Source organism: Gallinula chloropus (assembly GCF_964237585.1).
Source record: "Gallinula chloropus genome assembly, chromosome: 1".
Taxonomy (NCBI): domain Eukaryota; kingdom Metazoa; phylum Chordata; class Aves; order Gruiformes; family Rallidae; genus Gallinula; species Gallinula chloropus.
In genome coordinates, this window is record NC_140085.1 from 144618041 (window position 1) to 144636519 (window position 18479).

At 46.8% G+C, this 18479-nt stretch overlaps 1 protein-coding gene across 1 annotated transcript in view; it reads right to left on the reverse strand.

Moving 5' to 3' along the window:
* Window positions 1–499: 499 nt before the first annotated feature.
* Window positions 500–18479, reverse strand: part of TBC1D8 (TBC1 domain family member 8) — a gene marked incomplete at its 5' end in the record, with an annotated part of 52305 nt that continues 34325 nt past the window's right edge. The window contains 13 exons of the mRNA XM_084279255.1: window positions 500–1521; window positions 2787–2887; window positions 3052–3141; window positions 3832–3897; window positions 6330–6570; window positions 7904–7972; window positions 8925–9023; window positions 9288–9417; window positions 9909–10194; window positions 15719–15836; window positions 16624–16838; window positions 17749–17899; window positions 18280–18462. Of these exons, the coding sequence (XP_084135381.1) occupies window positions 1057–1521; window positions 2787–2887; window positions 3052–3141; window positions 3832–3897; window positions 6330–6570; window positions 7904–7972; window positions 8925–9023; window positions 9288–9417; window positions 9909–10194; window positions 15719–15836; window positions 16624–16838; window positions 17749–17899; window positions 18280–18462 (2214 nt within the window). The 3' untranslated portion in view covers window positions 500–1056. The remainder of the gene's footprint in view (window positions 1522–2786; window positions 2888–3051; window positions 3142–3831; window positions 3898–6329; window positions 6571–7903; window positions 7973–8924; window positions 9024–9287; window positions 9418–9908; window positions 10195–15718; window positions 15837–16623; window positions 16839–17748; window positions 17900–18279; window positions 18463–18479) is intronic.

The window sequence follows — 18479 nt, forward strand, 5'->3', positions numbered from 1 at the left end:
AAGCGTTGAGTTGAGCAGGTGACAAACTTACCTGGCTTACTTGGGCCTTGTAAATATGCTGTCATTTTCTTAACTAAAGATACCATAGGTTAGGTTACTTCTGCCTGCATTAAGGAGGAAACAGGAATGTTCCTCTATGGGTGGCAGAGTCATGGTTTTTTTCCTATGGGAGTAATGAGCCACTACACAGGTATTTTACAGTTAAGGCTAAGTTTGTTTAAAACCGAAAACAAACCCACAACAACTAACCACCCCCCTGCCCCCCCAACTGTTTGACCAGTACTTTGTATATGTCATCTCTTGTGGGTAGCATAAACTCCCTGTGTTTGGTCCCTGCTGGTCTCCTGGGCAGAACCAGTAAGCTTCTCCCCAGCAGCTCTCTGTGCTGCACTGCAGCGAGGGGTTCTGACCAGGGCATTAATTGTGAGCTCAGGGAACTGGCTGAAGGAAGCAGGGACTGGAGGCACTTCCATAAATCAATAAACGCTGTCGCTGCGACTCTAGTACAAAAAGGGTTTATTGAAAAGTGCATCTTTTCACAGACCAACATGAGAAGCACAGTCCATGTACACTTAACGTTTCAGCAAGACATACAAACCGGACTACAGTCAAATATATTAAAATAGTTTCAATTACCAGCATTGAAACAGTTTTCAGTATTAGTGCAAAAAAGGCAACCCAAACAAACTGCAGACAGTAGCTGAGAAGCATTTTCCCCTGTTTAAAAAAAAACAAAAACCCAACAACACAAAACCCAAACCACAACAAAACAAAAAAGAAACCCAACGACAGACAACCGGAGCCAGCCTCTGGTCTCCCAGCACGGAAGAGGGCTTCACTGTCTTCGCGCTGCAGACAGATGTTTCCTTTTCCATTCAAAACAAGACCGTAATAAATCAATGGCACATTAACAAACCTACACACCCTTTAGCTTTTAAAGCTCTTAAACTGAAAACCACAGACCAACAAACTTATGGGAAGTCCACTGCTATCTGAAAGCCTTTGACAGTAGGTGCTTTGGCATCGTTTCAGTGCATGTCGGGTTTGACGGGCCTGCTACTGCTGCTGTGCGTTCAGCCTCGTGTGTTCGCCCCGCGACTGGCAGCTTGTCCCGTTGGCTCTCAGGCTGTACTGGCTGAGCTTGGCGCTCTCGAGTTTGGGCTTCAGTTCTAAGGGCTTTTCAAAGAAGTTAACTAAGGACTGTTCAGTCAAGAGGGACGCTAAAATGTGTTCAAAAGAGACGGTCCAGTCTCCTTCGGTCACAGGTGAAGGTTGGGAATCTTTGTGAGGGGTCTTCACAGTGTCAGTAAAAACAGCATCCTGGTCCGAAGCAGAGGCCTCGGGCTGCAAGTCCTCGGTGAACTCATCCGATCCACTCCCCAGGCTGATGTTTCTCTGTCCCACTTCTCCGATCTGCAGTAACAGTGTGGTCACAGTGGCAATGGCTTGATACAAATCGTTCTCCTCCGGATCTTCGTGGAACATGCTATACAAGGTTTTGCAGAACTGGATGAACTCCCTCTGTAAAGGATGAAAAACCAGAATCAAACTACAGAAGAGCCATACTACAGGTAACTATGAGTTGAGCAAGGGCGAGGTACTGCCAGGGAAGGGAGAATGCTGCCTAAGCTGACATTCTCCTTGGTAACTTCTGCTGGCTTTTAAGAAAACACCAGCAAAGGGAATTCAAACCACCTTCCACCCCCTGATGCTAGGTCCTTGGTGCTGCAAATCAAAAAGGGAACAGAGCACAAAAGTATTTTGTTGCTCTGATGGAGATCAGGACCCCCCAGATGATGGACATGCAAGTGATACGAGGCAAGGAATACAATCTATGACTGGTGGAAAATGGGTGGCTGTGACACCCAACGAGTTACAACCAAAGCAGCCGTCCACAGCTCTGCAAGCAACTTCCCTTCAGCTGTTTCTCTCCCATCTGTCCCTGCCTCTTCTTCTACTGATAGAATTCAGACATCTTCCCTGCCCGGCCCCCTTCTCCCCTTTCCCCCGTCCACCATCACAGATGATTATCAGGCTAGAAAGGGTGTTTCCATCTCCTGTTATGAAATTTGAGAGCCCTCAAGTTTCACTCAGTCCCAGGACTGCTAATTCAGGGTAGAAGGGACTGCAGGGAGTTCAGCCAAGCGAAGCCTTTATGAGACATCTGTGGCCCGGCTGAGCTGCCAGGTTGGGTACCTGCCACCCATTAAAAGCAACACCAGCACAGAAGGGATTCCGGGTGTATTCCCAGCTTTCTCTGCATGTCCCCACATTTGTTTTGCTAATACCTGACCTTTTTGCCTCCAGGAGATTTTCTTAATGCAAACAACATATGCAAAGGCTCTGCTGGCGTTAGGGAGGGGAGGATGACGAGAGCCTTCAGCTGTTTCACTTCACACAGTTCCAGTCAGCATTTGGCTAAGACAGGCCAGGTCCCAGCTGGTGACAGACTAAGAAGTTACTGGTTTGCAGGAGAGGAGCTCAGGGAAGATGGAACAGCAGTTCCTTGGGAACTCACTGGGCTAAGGAGGAGGGCTTTTTCCAGCCTGCATGAGCCTGTTTTCCAGCCTGTTATGCTGCAGCTCTTCACCAGCTGGGCTGAGGAGAAGGAGCTGCTAGAAAGGCAGCTGGGAGTTCCCTGGCTCAGAGGAGCTGGATACCCAAAGGACTGAGTTTCAGCTCAAACTACAGCTACAGTGTCTCAGAAGGACCTGAACTGCTGTATTTTGGTCATTTGAGTACCCTCCACTTCTTTCAAAACAGTCTACAGCATCTGATGTACATACCTGGCTCATTTTTGGCAATTCTTTCTCAGTTTTAGCATCCTTTTCTTTGGCTAGATCCTTCAGCATTTGCTTCAACTGCTTCTGGTAATCTACCGCATCACCTTGTTTTGGGGCAGACACAAGAAGGAGAATGAGCTTGCCAGTCACTGGAGTTAAGTGGCATTTCAAAAGGAACCCCAGAGAGCAGAGGTACAAGAGCAGGGTTAGCAGACAGAAGTTGGTTGTATCTCCTGTGCAGGCATCAGAGAGCCCTCCCTGGACGTACCGTTTGCTTTTCCTATGACCAGTGGTCTGGAGGTGGACAGCAGAGGATTCTTCAGCGGCGACTGGCTGTCTCGTTCATTCTCGGTGAGAGCTGTCGGAAGCAGCGTGACAAATGTCACCATTAACCCCCCCAACGCCGCCCAACGGTTAGTTACACTTTCCACATTTACTTATCTGACCAAAGCAAAACAATTGGGCAAAGCTGTTTTCAAACAGTACTTCGTTAAACCATACTGGAAGATGATGTTAATTGGAAGTAAGACCGGTGCTGCAGTGAGAGAGTCGGAAGTTTGCCAAGAACGGCACGTTTAATTAAAACCTTTGCACCAGAAACTACCTCAGAATGTGGTCACCCAAAGCCAAACTGGATCAAGATGCAATCAGGACACTTCTACTGTACACAGTGCGTGAGCCATACAAAAATGTTATTTCAGTTCGTATTTTGTCTAGAAGAAACCATGTAATTGGCCTCAAAAGACGATAGAATCATAGAACGGTCTGGGGTTGTAATGGACCCCAAGGATCACAGAGTTCCAACCCCCCTGCCCCAGCTCTCCAAATGCAGCAGATGTGAGCCTTGACATCTATACATTTCATCCCAAAAAGTTCTGACTGGAGTAATTTTTAAAATTAGTGAGCATAATGACAAATGCACATCCTGTAACACTCCCAGCTGAAGGAAGCAAGATAGGGTTCTTCATTAAGCAGCCTTTCCCCAGAAGCTTTAAGCCAGAGATTTTTGGGAAAGCTGGAGTTACTCGTTCCCTTTCAGGTTTCTTACCCGGTGGGATATGCAGCTTATACAGTAACTTGATCTTTTCATTCATTTCTCCGTTATACATCACATCTGCAAGGGGAAAAAAAGAACAAGAAGGAAGTGGAGGAGAGCATTTACTTCCACAGTTTAAAATAAATCAGGGATCTCTCTGTGCAAAAGGACTGTTTGCATGGACAGTGCAGAAAAGCATATGGGCAGTGTATTACCTCCAGATAGTCCAAGTTGTGCCTGTCAATGAGGAACAGCAGGTGAGAGCCATCTGGTTTGGTCTCTGTTCTCATAAAACAGATGGGGAGTACCAAACCCTGTGGAGCTTCAGCATTGTTTTACAATACCAAAGAGCATGGCAGGAAATCTATAGGAAAGGCTGTTTGCTGCCACAGACCAACAGGAGTGTGAAAGGGGAGAGACAGAAACTCCCTCTGGGGCCATCATGTTCTTAGTATTTCTCCCTTTCAGCCCTGACTGCTGTTCTGTAGACCAAGTCCAAAGGAGGTAACTTCTTCACGTGGAAGACAATCCATGTTTTCCATGACCAGGAGCAAAGCGATTCTCAGCAATCAAATGTTCTGGAATACTGTGAAGAATGGCAGCAGTGGGGCTTGGAAAGAACCTTGGGAGATCATCTAGTCCGACCCCTCTGCCAAAGCAGGATCACCTGCAGCAGGTGGCACAGGATCACATCCAGGCAGGCTTTGAATCTTTTCAGAGAAGACTCCACAGCCTCTCCAGGCAGCCAGTGCCAGTTCTCTGCCACCCTCAGAGTAAGTTTTTCCTCATGTTCAAATGGAACTTCCTGTGCTCCAGTTTGTGCCCATTGCCTCTTGTCCTGTCACTGGGCACCACTGAAAAGAGTCTGGCCCACATCCCCACCCTGTAGATATTTCTAAGGATTGACGAGATCCCTTCTCACCCTTCTCCAGGCTAAACAGACCCAGCTCCCTCAGCCTTTCCTCGTATGAGAGATGCTCCAGTTCCCTCATCATCTTTGTAGCAACCCAATGGACTCTACCCTGTAGTTCCCTGTCTGTCTTGAGCTAGGGAGCCCAGAACACAGTGCTCCACATGTGGCCTCACCAGGGCAGAGTGCTCCAGATGTTGCATCCCTTGACCTGCTGGCCACCCTCTTCATAATGCAACCCCCAGGATACCTTCTTGGCCACGAGGGCACACTGCTGGTTCATGGAGAGCTTGTTGGCCACCAGGACCCCCAGGGCCTTCTCCACAGAGCTACTTCCCAGCACATCAACCCCAAACCTGTACTGGTGCCTGGGTACAGGACCCAATATTTGCCCTTGATTTCCATTAGGTTCCTCTCTGTCCAGCTCTCTAGGCTGTTCTGGTCTTACTGAATTGCAACGCAGCCTTCTGGTGTGTCAGCCACTCCTCCCAGTTTTGTATCATCAGCAAACTTGCTGAGGGTACGCTCTGTCCCCTCTTTCAGGTCACTGATAAAGATGTTGAATAAGACCAGTCCTGGAACTGACCCTTGGGCACACTGCTGGCTCTAGGCCTCCAACTAGACAGCTGTCTGGGCTCTACCATTCAGCCAGTTCTCAACCTACCTCACTGAACTCACCCTTCCTAAGCTTGCCTATGAGGACGTTATGGGAGAGTGTGTCATAAGCCTTGCTGAAGTCAAGGCTGCCCCTTCATCCACCCAGCTGGTCATGCCATCATAGGTTATCAGATTGGTGAGGTATGATTTCCACTTGGTGAATTAACATTGACCTCTCCCAATAACCATTTTTTTTTTGTTAAAGACATATACCTCTAAGACTCAAATAATATAATACAGACCACCCTGGTTCACATAAAGATAATTGTAAAAATCTTTAGTGGCAAGAATAAGAATTTACTGATTTTCACTGAAGCTTCAAATGTTGATTCAAGGGTTTTTTTAAACTTGGGGTCAGGCAACAGTTGAGACACTTCCTTCTTCAGACAGATTTTGGGACAGGCAGCCTTATCTCATTGTGACAGCTGGTGGCCTCAGGACTGACCCCAATGCAGCTCCCAGACCCTGATTGCCAGATGATTTTTTTTTCATTCTGCTAATTGTCAACATGCCAGACAGCGGGCTGTGCATGGCTAAGGCTCCAAGAAACAGCTACAAAGAGGTACACTGAGACTGGGAATGTATACTGGGAGCCACAACCCAGCAGAGGGGATTTCTGAGCATTCGATGCAGACCAAGACACAATTCTAATCCATAATGTATTTTCAACAGAATTACTGTTGTCTGAGAAATCAGATACCGTGATACAATGTTCAGTCATGTCCTTAGGGTGTCTTTTAAACCTAATTGACTTCAGGTGATCAGGACACAAACCATTAATGAAGATCACTGGCTAGGCTGATTGCAAACCCAAGAAAACCATGGGGGCCGCATCCTCCCCTGCCAGTTGCGTGACATTTTAACACCTCCATCTCACCCACGTGCCACTCCCTCCGCCCCCCCCCAGCTCTGCCCACCTTCCACCCCGCAGGGATGCCGATACCTAAGCAGCTGGCGAACCCCTTGAATTCCACCAGCCGGTCCATGTTCTCATCCAGGAGCCGGAAGATCCTTTGGGCGAGGACATCGGTGTGCTCTCCGCAGGTCCAGGGCGAGACCAGCCTGTAGAGGTTGGCGAACTGCTGAGCGTCGATGCGGTACTGCTCGGCGTACGGCCGGCTGGGGTCGTGCCGCTCCGCCACCGGGTCCATCCTTTCCCAGTAACACCTAATTAAATGTTCCCTCTAGGAGAAAGCAGAGGCAGGGGAGGGGGGAACGCTGTGTAACGGAGAGAGGGCAACCAGCAGAAAAAGGCATTCCCATCAGAGGATGCTGGGAACACTCAACTCTCCTAGCGTGGGGTGTTATGCCAAGACCAGTCCAGTCAGAAAACATAAAGTATGAATCTTTAAATAAGAGCAGCCGAGCTCTCTCCTGCCTTCCAATGGATAATTAATAAAACTGAAGGGAAACTGGGCAGATCCTTGGAGGAAATTTACTGCACGCTACTGAAACGCTATTAGCCACCTCTGGCCCTGGCTGTCTCTAACCAGCCAAAGGCACAGAGGGTCAGAAAAAATCCAGGCTGTATTATACGGGCTTGACCTCTCATTTATTCTCCCTCAGACCTCTCTGCTTGGATGCCGTACCTATTAGTCTTCTGCTGGGGACAGGCGGATGGAAAACAAAGATTCCTACCAAAACAAGCTGTCCCGGGAAAGCAAGGGAGCTAACAAAAAAGGATGCACCACCAAGAAACCCAATGAGGAAAGGGGAGAAGGGCAAGGCCATCAAAGCTCAAAAACAGAGCAGCAAGGAGCAAGAGGGAAGCACTGAGGAGCAAACCCCAGCAGCATCCTCTTACAGCTGCTAATGGAGGGTGGATACAGCTGCTCTCAGCCACATAGCTAGGTGACACCAAGAACATACCACAGTCGTACTCTCAGTACACACAATTTATGGTTATGGTCAATACACAAAAGAAATGGTCCATTAAGGGTGATCATTACATGCCTGGACCTCTAAATCAAGTACAGTTGCATAAGCTTAGATATCCTCATCTCTAAATTGCTCCTAACAGTTCTTCCAAACATCAGCTCAACAGAAATGAACTGAAGTAGCTGGTTTTAATTCTTAAGATGAAATTAACACTATTAGAAAACTGGGAACAAATAGCAAGGATACAAGTTTGGGGATTTTTCTCCCCCATGGAAAACAGCATCTGCTTTTAAAGAGCATTAGGAGAGCAGCCCTTGAAAGCACTGCAGAGCTTCCAGTGAACACAGCTATGCATTTAATTTATTCTGCATGTGAAAGTTACCAGGGCCTAATTTCTCATGGCCCGTTTCCGAGCACCAAGTTAGAAAGGAAACTCTGAAGCACTTCTCCTTTGAAGGATCAGCACATTACTATTCCCCCTGCAACAGCTGGGCAACCGCAGAAAGGACAGAATGACAAGGTCCCATCTGAACAGCACCGCCCAGGCAGAGGACACGAGGCAGCTCTGCAAAGTGACGGCTGGGAGTTAGGCCCAGAAGCCTCCAAGAGGTGCAGCCCCTGCTCTTCAGGGAGACCAACCTTGAACAAGTCATACAATTCCTCTAAGTCTTCAGGAAGAATCGAAACATCAGGGATGACAACTCGGAGCTTAAAAAGAACGAAAAATCACATTAGTGACAATCTTTTCTCCTGTCCTCCCTGACACAGGCATGCCCATGACCCCTGCAGGGACTGTCCTTACATAGCACAAGTGAAAAACACAGTACTGAAAGATCTTTGCAGTTTTTCCCCTCTTCACAGAATCACACAATCACAAGGTTGGAAAAGACCTTTAAGATCATCAAGTCCAACTGTTCCCATCCTATGCTAAACCATATCCCTAAGTACCTCATCTACCCTTTTTTTAAACATCCAGGTATGGTGACTCAACGCCCTCCCTGGGCAGCCTGTTCCAGCCCTCACAACTCTTTCAGTAAAAATTTTTTTCCTGACATCTAATCTGACCCTGCCCTGGCACAGCTTTGTGCCATTTCCCCTTGTCCTATCTCCTGTCACCTGGCTGAAGAGACCATTGCCCACCTCTCTACAACCTCCCTTCAGGTAGTTGTAGGCAGTGACAAGGTCTCCCCTCAGCCTCCTCTCTCTGGAATAAACATTGCCAGCTCCCTCAGCCACTCATAGGATTTACCCTCCAGCCCCTCAACTTCTTTAGATTCACCAATCAAACAGATAGGTGAAAATGGAAATTCCTCAAGGGCTATTAGAAACAAAGATGGGAAATCCCTAAGCTGCAGGTCACAGGAGGTTGGGGAAGCATCACGTCGCATCAGACTTGCTCTCTTCTTGCGCTCTTCCCCGGGCATCTGCCTAGGGCTGCTGTCAGACAAGGTGCTGTGCTGTGGCTGTTCTTAATGTTAAAGCCATTCTAGCAAATAACTCATGTGGCCGCAAAATTAAACCCAAACCCATCAGCATCCCAGGACAGAGCTTTTTTCTGAGTCAGTACCGATTCTTCCTTCTTTCAAGAACTTATAAAACACAAAAGCTGCCTGCTCCAGAGAGGAGATATTAAGCTCAGTCGAAACACCACCCCACTCACCACGTTTTGCTTGGTGGTGTCTTCATGGTTCTGCAGGACACGGATTCGATGTTTGTAGCGCATGTGCTCTATCTGTGCCACAGAGTGGTCTCCAAATTTCTACAAGGGAGGAAACAGTAGTTTATTATTTTTACAGAAATTTATGGTATTTGTACTTCTCATTTGCTGGAACTTTTGCAAGTCCTTGAAGATAAAGCATACCCAGTTTTCAACTGATCTGTCAGTGTAGGTATTTATACTACACCTAGCCTTGTGCATGTGAGCACTCAGTCAAGGAATCTGTTAAAGGTTCCACACTGAATTTAACCTTTTTTTCTTTTTTAAAATTTAAAAGTGACCAGCAGGCACAGGACAGTATTTTACCTCATAAGAGTCATGAATCAAGTTAGCTATTTCAGTCACCGGAGAGGGTTCCTGGTCATCGCTGAAGAACGCATGGTGATTGCCAATAGGTGGCAGAGGGCTTTCCTCATTTTTGACGTGCTCTAAAAACCTGAAGGGAAGAAATACAAGCAATACAGATGACTCTGCACTGTGCTCTTCTCAATATAAATAAGCAAAACATGTTCTATGGCTCAGGCTTAGAAATAAATTGGGTTTCAGCCTGTTAAGCTCTTCAAAAATGCCTTCATGATTACTCATCTGCGGAACGGCAAGCCAGCCAAATGACTAAATGCTGCCCAAGGAAGAAAACTTCTGTCTCCTTCAAGTCTGGAACAGGAAGCCCATCACTCTAGGGAAGGCCCAAAGAGCAGCAGTAAATATCTCAGGCTGACGCAGCCAATGCATGTCTTGGCGCTGCCAGGAAATTTCACAGGACCTCTACTCATCCCACGTACAAAGCCCTTTGTTTAAGGCAGACACTGGGAACACAGCAGCAAGGTAACATGGATGGTCCTGTTGTTGGTACCACAAAGGCCCCCAAAATGCCTTTGTTTCATGACAGAAGAGTGCGATAGAAGGAGCACTCCTGCGTGGCCGTACCTGCTCAGGATCATCAGTGCCTGCCCATCGTCCTTGCTGTTACACAGGTCCACGGCGTTGGCTTCCAGTATGGCCAAGCCCAGCTGGAAAATGGCCTTGATCCCATCATAGAAGAAGCAGTCCACAACATTCACAGCACTTTCCAGGGGCATGATGCTAAGGAAAAGGGTAAGGAACCACGAAAGAGAAATGGAAGCTAAGGTTGTCAGATCCTTCATATGTTCAGCCAACTCTGGAAGCTGCTCTTTTATAAGCTCTTCGAACACTGACTGGTCTACCTGAGCACCTGCAAGTCACAAAGAAACAGTATGAGCCAGGACTGACACAGGAAAAGTCGTTCTTTTAACGCTAATGACTGCTGTCAACCATCAAATGGAAGCCTTTCTTAGGATTTAAACTAACAAGATACACTCTCCCATCGACAATGACAAATCCCATTCCGCTCCTGCTGTGATAATCCATAATCCTCACTGTACTACCTTCTGCAAAAAGAGCCCATCCTGAACCTGCCAAGGGCCTTTAGGGTGCAGTGGAACAGTAACAGCAGCAGCTGTTGTTTCCAGCTAAAAGAGCACAGAGAAACTAAAAGCAATCTTAAAGCATTTCACTGTTTGACTTAGGATCTGTGCAATGAAACTGAGAGAGCACACATGCCTCTCCAGCCGATGTGCTTGAGCAGGGGGGCAGCAGAGCTTGCATCCTGAGTGAGAAAATGTAAGATGGAAAATTCGGATATGGCTACGCACACTGAGTGGGAAGAAAAGTATTTACACACAAATATATGCAGATACAGAATCACAGAATCACAGAATGGTCTGGGTTGGAAGGGACCCCAAGCATCATAGAGCTCCAACCCCTCCCCTGCCACAGGCAGGGCCACCAACCTCCAGGCCTGGATCTACACAAGGCTGCCCAGGGCCCCATCCAGCCTGGCCTTGAACACCTCCAGGAATGGGGCATCCACCACCTCTCTGGGCAGCCTGTTCCCGCATCTCACTACTCACTCTGTAAAAAACTTCCCCCTAACATCTAATCTAAACCTTCCTTTCTTTTGCTTTAATCCATTCCCCCTTGTCCTGCCAGTATCTACCCTTTTAAAAATCTGATTCCCCTCCTGTTTGTGTGCTCCCTTCAGGTACTGGAAGGCTGCAATGAGGTCACCCTGAAGCCTTCTCTTCTCCAGGCTGAACAATCCCAGCTCCCTCAGCCTGTCTTTGTAGGGGAGGTGCTCCAGCCCTCTAATCATCTTCGTGGGCCTCCTCTGGACCCTCTCCAACAGTTCTACATCTTTCTTGTATTGGGGGCCCTACATCTGGACACAGTACTCCAGATGGGGCCTCACAAGGGCATATGTATAGATATATATATATGTGTGTGTGTATATATATATACTTACATGCATATATATATATATATTAATCTTTTTAAGAACAAAAAACGTCTGCAATGCACAGATCTAAGCTTTCCTAACCGTCCCAACCAGTCTTTCCAAAAGCAGCAGCTCTGGGCTCTGTTTCAGCTACCAGCTCAGTCCTGCTTTGTCAGCAGCCATTGTAGAATCAATACAGTTTCGTATCACTGCAGTGCCACGTATCTACCAACCAGATCTGCCACATCAGGAGCTTTAACCAAAGATGCTGAAAGCTACAAATGTGCCTGGTCATGAAATGCAGTTAGCTTTCCAACTATTTTATCTTTCAAGTTATTCCATGGCATCATTCTTTCCCACAGTCCACATTCTGCTAGTATTAGGGAACAACTTTAAATGACATGAAAAGAAGACATATATCCCCTCAACACTCAAAACTTCTATCCTCCAAAAGCAGAATATATCCTGGCAGAGTGCCAGCATCTTTTGGCTTTGCATCCTAACTAAAAGAACGCAAACCAAACCAAAACCCAACAACAAAGAAACATACGACACCCCAACAGCTGTGACACTTCCCTGTCTTAGAAGTTTACAGAGAGAGAGCCACAAAAAGCTTCTGCTGGTGGCTGAACAAACATTACAGCGCCACAAATAAAAAATAAGTGCCTAGGGACATGCAAAAAGCTTTTGAGAAACACATCAAGCACAGTGCTCTGCTTTGAAGAGAGAGTCTTCTCAGGTCAGGTGGTCATAAATAAGGAGGATAAAGAAAACAGAGGACAAAACAGACTGGGGATACTCAGCAGAGGGCAGCTGTTTGTTTGGTTTCTTCTAACAAACTTAATACAAACAAGCTAATAGCCATAGTTAACATAGACCAAAAAAAACCCCAGAGCTGGTTTTAAGGGTATTTGAAGGAAGCCAGAGACAAACAAGCAGACATATAAAACATCCTTCCAGGCTTAGAGGCTGCACGGGAGAGACTGGCAAAAGCAGGAGTCTAGAAGTGCAATGCTGCCCAGATCTTTTGCAGAAGATTCACATTATTATCAAGTGTTGACACTACAGAAGAAAGTCATGCAGGTGTTTTCCAAGTGACTTTTGTGCCCACCTATTTGTTAGGCTCCCAGAAACCACAGTATCTGAGCACCTGAACTTCTAACATATTACAGCATGAAAGGTAGGTGGAAGGCATCCATTCAAAAAACAATGACCCAAGACACAAACTAAATGACATCTCCAAGGCTGATAAGGCAAATCAGAGAAATGAAGTAAGGATTTCACTGTTTCAAGGATCATAATGGCAAGATGATGACAGTCTGAACAGATAAAGTGGGGTAAGACAGCATGATGGTTTATGGAGGAAAGGGATGCAGAAATCAGGGTAACACGAGAACACAACAGACCCTTGGCACCACTCTTGACCCAAGTACAAGTTGCTTCTTATCTTGCAGCTATCTGCTTATAATTTCTCCTCTGCATTGCAAAAGGGAGAGAGAGGGAATTCCTGAAGGAGGAGGAAGCAGGTGCCAGCCCTGCCTGCAGGCTTCTCCCATTGGCAAGCAGAGAAATGTTGAAAAGGCTTGTGAAAAGACAGAGCAGTCATAGATGGCAAGGCTGAAAGAGGGAGATGCTCATGTGATAAAAATACAAAGATTGAGATTTCTCTGTGGAAAAGAGCTGGGAGTCCTGATGGGCAACAGTCTGACCATGAGCCAGCACTGTGCCCTGGTGGCCAAGAAAGCCAACAGCATCCTGGGGTGTGTCAAGAAAAATGAGTCCAGCAGGTTGAGGGAGGTTCTCCTCCCCCTCTGCTCTGCACTGTTGAGGCCTCATCTATAATACTGTTTCCAGTTCTGGCCTCCCCTGTTCAAGGAGGATGGGGAGCTACTGGCAAGGGTACCAAAAAGGGCTACGAAGACAATAGGGATCTAGAACATCTCTCTTAGGAATAGAGGCTGAGGGACTTGGGACTTTTTAACCTAGTGAAGACTGAGGGGGATCTTAACCAATGCTTATAAATACTTGAGGGGTGGGTGTCAGGAGGATGGGGACAGTCTTTTTTCAGTGGTGCCCTGTGACAGGACAAGGGGCAATGGGCACAAACTTGAATATAGGAAGTTCCACCTGAACATGAGGAGGAACTTCTTCACTGTGAGGGTGACGGAGCGCTGGGACAGGCAGCCCAGAGAGGTTGTGGAGTCTCCTTCTCTGGAGACATTCAAACCCTGCCTGGATACATTCCTGTGCAGCCTGCTCTAAGTGATCCTGCTTTGACAGGGGGGTTGGACTAGATGTTCTCCAGAGGTCCCTTCCAGCCCCTATCATCCTGTGATTCTGTGAACAGGACTCAATTGCCTACGTTTCTGACACAAAAAAAATCCAAATTAAAATAAATAAATAAAGAAAGTATTTTAACTGTCAGAAAGAAAAGACCCAGGAGCAGACAGAGCTAAGAATGCCTGTTGTAACTAAGGTCATTAATTCAGTAGCTGTTTTGACTGCAAAGAATACAGACTGACACTGAAGAGGAAAGGCACGGTGACGGGTACCGAGGTCAGAGATCACCAAAGTTACAAAGAGATCAAAATCTGGACAACAGTGCTGGCAGTAGTGGACAGGGAGGAAAAGTAGGTCTTAGAAGTGTTACACAGGAAGAAACAAAATGAAGTTTAGACAAGAGCTGGTTACAAATCAAAAAAGAAGGTCAACCGAAATGTGAAGCCAAGAACACTTAACTCAAGCAACAGGAACCAGAGGAGGGGCAGGGTGGAGATCAGTAGCACCCACTTGGCCACGCTGAGGTCTGGGGCAAATCAAAGCTGCAAAACTACAGTGCTGCTGTTCGACCAGGGGGAGCAGGGGAACTTCTGAACTGAAGCCCCTGGCTCTTCACACCGCAGTGAGCAACAGCAGTGCCTCCTCTGCAGTCACACTACCCTTTCCTTTGGGCACAGAGGGCAGGAATACAGAGACAAGACAACCCAGACTGTCAGCACTCTGACCACGTAGGCTGTAGCCATTGCAAGAGATGGGCTACACAAACTATACAAGAAACCCCAAATTAAGCACAACTCAGGACAGTGATACAGCCAGCCATGTGAGACCACTCAAGTTTATTTGGGCCTGGAGAATGCTACTTATAGACAACAACCCAGCAAGCACCAAAGTTATCAGTAACTCATGACAGGCCCTAGGCTGATGATACCTAGAAATGCGTAAGGACAGATAAAGCCATGTTTGTTTCTTAATCAAGGAAGGAAACATGCAATCATGGGAACAAGTCCTCAAGAGAGCAGTTTAATGGCATGTTTGGAGACAGGAACCAAACTTCTGAAAAGCGGGACAGCTACAGTGCCCCATCCACCACTAGCTGCAAATACCAACTGCATTCCAAGCACCAGAAAACATCCAGCTAACTTTGGAATAACTCTGCTTTAACTTCCCTTACCTGACAGTTCAGTGACAAGGCAGTAACTGCAGTGGCACAGTGTCAGGACAATGCCAACCTCTGAACAAAAGATTAGCAATCTTCTCAGATATCTGTCTCCTCCTGCTCCCCAGACACTATGAGCACCTGCACCATTTCTAGCTCCTGGAAACCCTACTGCCAGGGTTTTCCTCCGAGCCCCACTGCCTCACAAGTGATCCTGATCTCTCCCTTTGCTACAGTGATGGTGTAAGGGCAGATGCTGTAACTAAAGAGTAAGGTTAGCATTAAAGAGGGAAAAGCTGTCAAGCATTTCTACAGGGGGAGGAAGTGACTGCGAAACACAAGTACTCTTGCTTGTAGGAATACCTGCAACGACCACATCAAGGTGCTCCACCCCTCTCTTCCTGTGCATTGGGACGTTTGTCTTAAGAAGAGCTGCACTGCAAAGCACCAGCGATGTAACTCGCGCAGAACAAGACGCGCTGCAGAGGGACTGGGCTTGCTTCTTACTGCTGCATCTCACCTTCAGAGGGGTCTGTATCAGCCCTCTCTACCAAGGGCCAGTTTAGATGCAAGCCTGTACCGCTCCAGCAGCCAGGCAACACAGACAGGTCAGATCAGAAATACCTACCCCCTGGCAGTTCTTCCCTAGGTCCATCTTAAACAGCTCTAGTCTCTAACACCGAATACTCCTAACCAAGACACGCAAGCTCTTCTATTTTTACCTAAGAGGCCGAAGTGCCACTGCCTTCTGACCATCAGGCAGAAAAAGATCAACTCTGAAGTTGAGCTTATGTTTACAGTTCTTGCCGTTCAAACCCTTCAAACCAAAACCAACCCCAGCTGGAGCCTGAGCAGCCACCACTGCTGTCCCTGCACACCGCACCACTCGATGGACCACCTCACCCACAGGGTCTGGACCTCAGGAGACCTCGAGGATTCTGCTCACCCCCGGGGCCATTTGGCTGCCCCCCTCCCAGTTAGCAAGAGAAAGAGACAGGAGCTCACCTATGACTCGGTGGTTGAAGTAATCCGGCAGCATCCGCTCACACACAGCGACCAGCAGCCAGAAGGCTTCTTCCTCTTTGGCATACAGCAGCAACACGGAGGTCAAAATATTCATAGACTTACAGGGGCAAAGAGGAAAATGGGATTTGTTAGTGCCAGAAAATCCTACCAACAAAAGCTAAAGTGTGGCTATTTTTAAAGACAGAAAAGTAGCCTAATGTGATGTAAACAACTGGGGGAAAAAACAGCACAAGAAAGGTAGTAACGCATAATTGCAACAAGTTTTTCAAGCTTATGTATGCTGCTTTTCCTAAAAGCAACAGGAAACAAGCACAGTACTGGATTTACCCAGGTACAAAACAGGCAACTGATAGTGCAAGATGTTTTGGGCCTGCTTTCCCCGCCTCCCTGTATTTGTATTCCAAAAGAATGTAAGGGAACCGGTCTGATGTCAAATCAGAATTCCGGGAGCTGCACAGAAAGTAAAGTTAATACTTTAACGGGCCAGCTGGGTAAAGCACTCCATAATCTGTCATCAATTTTGGCAGCTCTGACCCAGTGTTCTAGGTGAATCTCATCTGTGCGGGACAGTCTCCAAGTATTGGGTAAGAAACCCATTTTTGAGCAAACAGAAGGACCAGAAACATGTTTTCTTCCTCTCCTTTAACTCTAAACTCGGTTTGCAAAACGCTGAGGGATGACTGCTGTTAAGCCAAGGTACCAGCCTCTGTAGTTGCTCTCCAGAGTTAATGACATTTAGTATCTAAACCATGCATTTTTCATAACTATAAGGTCATTATTTATCAAAGGCACCATTAAATGTGCTCCCAAGAGAACGATAAAGCTGGGAGAGCACAAAGAGGGGACAGCAGCAGCGAGCGTTACCCCCAGTGGGAGTTCTTCACCTGGCAGTATCCTATTTTGGGGTTCCTGTGCGCGTAGGCCGTGAGCACCCTTCTGAGCGCGGCGATCCCCGTCTCGCTCTGGAAGGCGGGGTGCTCGGGCAGCGAGCGGTGGAGGTCGCGCTCGATCTCCTCTGTGGCCATACAGCACTTGCCCATGGAGGCCTCCACCAAATGCACGTAGTAACCGGGATGCGAGGCGAGGTCCGTCGCAGCGTCTGATGGCGGCAGAGAGGGAAGGAGGGAGAGGCAAGTGGATTAGGCCAACGCTACGCTTCAGCGTTGCAGGTATTACTGCTCCAAAGGAGGTAAGCGAGAAGGCTTTCCCCACTATCTGAGGGGATCACTTAGTGAAATCTCCAGACCTAAAATAACTGAATCCCTAGCAGGATACATGTCTTGAAAACAAAGTATATATTAGCAAAGCTTCTATGACACCACATCATTCAAAACACCTTAATATTCTGCTCATTTCGTTGAGCAGAAAGCTGCCCTGGCAGAACATAGTACTGGGAGAAATGTACTCAGGGCTGTTCACACCCTCCAAGGAGGAAAAACACAAAGGAACACTTTTTACCAATGTTTGAACATGTCATATACTGGATTAAAGACTAAACTTGTGATCATATTATAAGCACATCCTGGCGCTGCCAGATCTGCGGACAAAACGAGTTGTTTTTTCCATCTCCAGTTTCTATTACCTCTGCCAACATTTCAACAAGAAGCAGAGGTAGGACTGCTGACTTGAAGATGTCATTAGTCTGCAGTAATTTGATTTGTCTAGGGTTAAATCAATATTTATGCTACAATCTAATTGTTGCTTGAAGATGAACATTATTTTATGAAAACATGACGACGTTAATTTTAAATTACACAGATGAATCAGATGTTATTTCAATTCTTCTGCACATCATGTCCTGTTATCCAGAGATAAATTTTTTTTTACAGATCTACCTAGACATTTCTTTGCACTTCTTGGTTCAGCAGCTGATCATCTCTCTTCTGCAAGCACTGTTACGAGCTCCAGGTAAATGATATTCAACTGCCCTAGGGAGACTGCTCATCTAAATGGTTTGTCGTGTTCAGAATCGGATGATGCCTACAGCCAACGTTTCTAAGAGGGCTCACCTGAGAAAAGCAGCCAGAGTTTGCCTCTTAAGGATTCAGGGATTCCCATTGCAACAAGTTTTCTGATTTTCTCCGTGCGAAACATGCACACGGTTCTGCCGTATTCCACAAAATGGTCATCCCACAGACTCTCCTTGATTTGCTCCCTAGACTGGGAACAGGAAGGTAGCTTTTTAATAAAAAAAAGAACAAATCCTGTGCATGTGAGAACAGGTAAACAGAAACATTTTACTTATTAGAAACTCTGCAAGGTATTTCCCTTATCAATGGGCAGTCTAAGGACTCTAAATTTCTCCATTTTGCACACAGAATTCACTGCACAGGGATAAGCAGAACTGATCAGACAAGAAGAATTCCAAATGTTTACCAAAAAGAAATGAAGGGAGACCAGGGAGAAGAAAAAGCTCCAAGGAAATAGAAAAGCCATTATCCCACATCTAACTTCTCCAACCAATCAAGTTCACTTTACTAAAATTGAGGGTCTGTTTTCCAAACAAACCAACCTCTTACAACTCCCCCAATGGTACGTACCTTTCCAAAATCAAGGCCTGATGTTCCTGACTGATGAAAGTCTGACCTTAGTGCCTCTGCATTGAGCAAGTAACTGCTCTCCTTTCCACATTCACTTCTCTCCTCGTTTTGGGAAGCCTCTGTTCCTGGCTGCGCAGGCTCACTGTCCCTCACCACGTACGTGGATCCGCAGGCAGGAGTGTTCTGCAATGCATAATCAA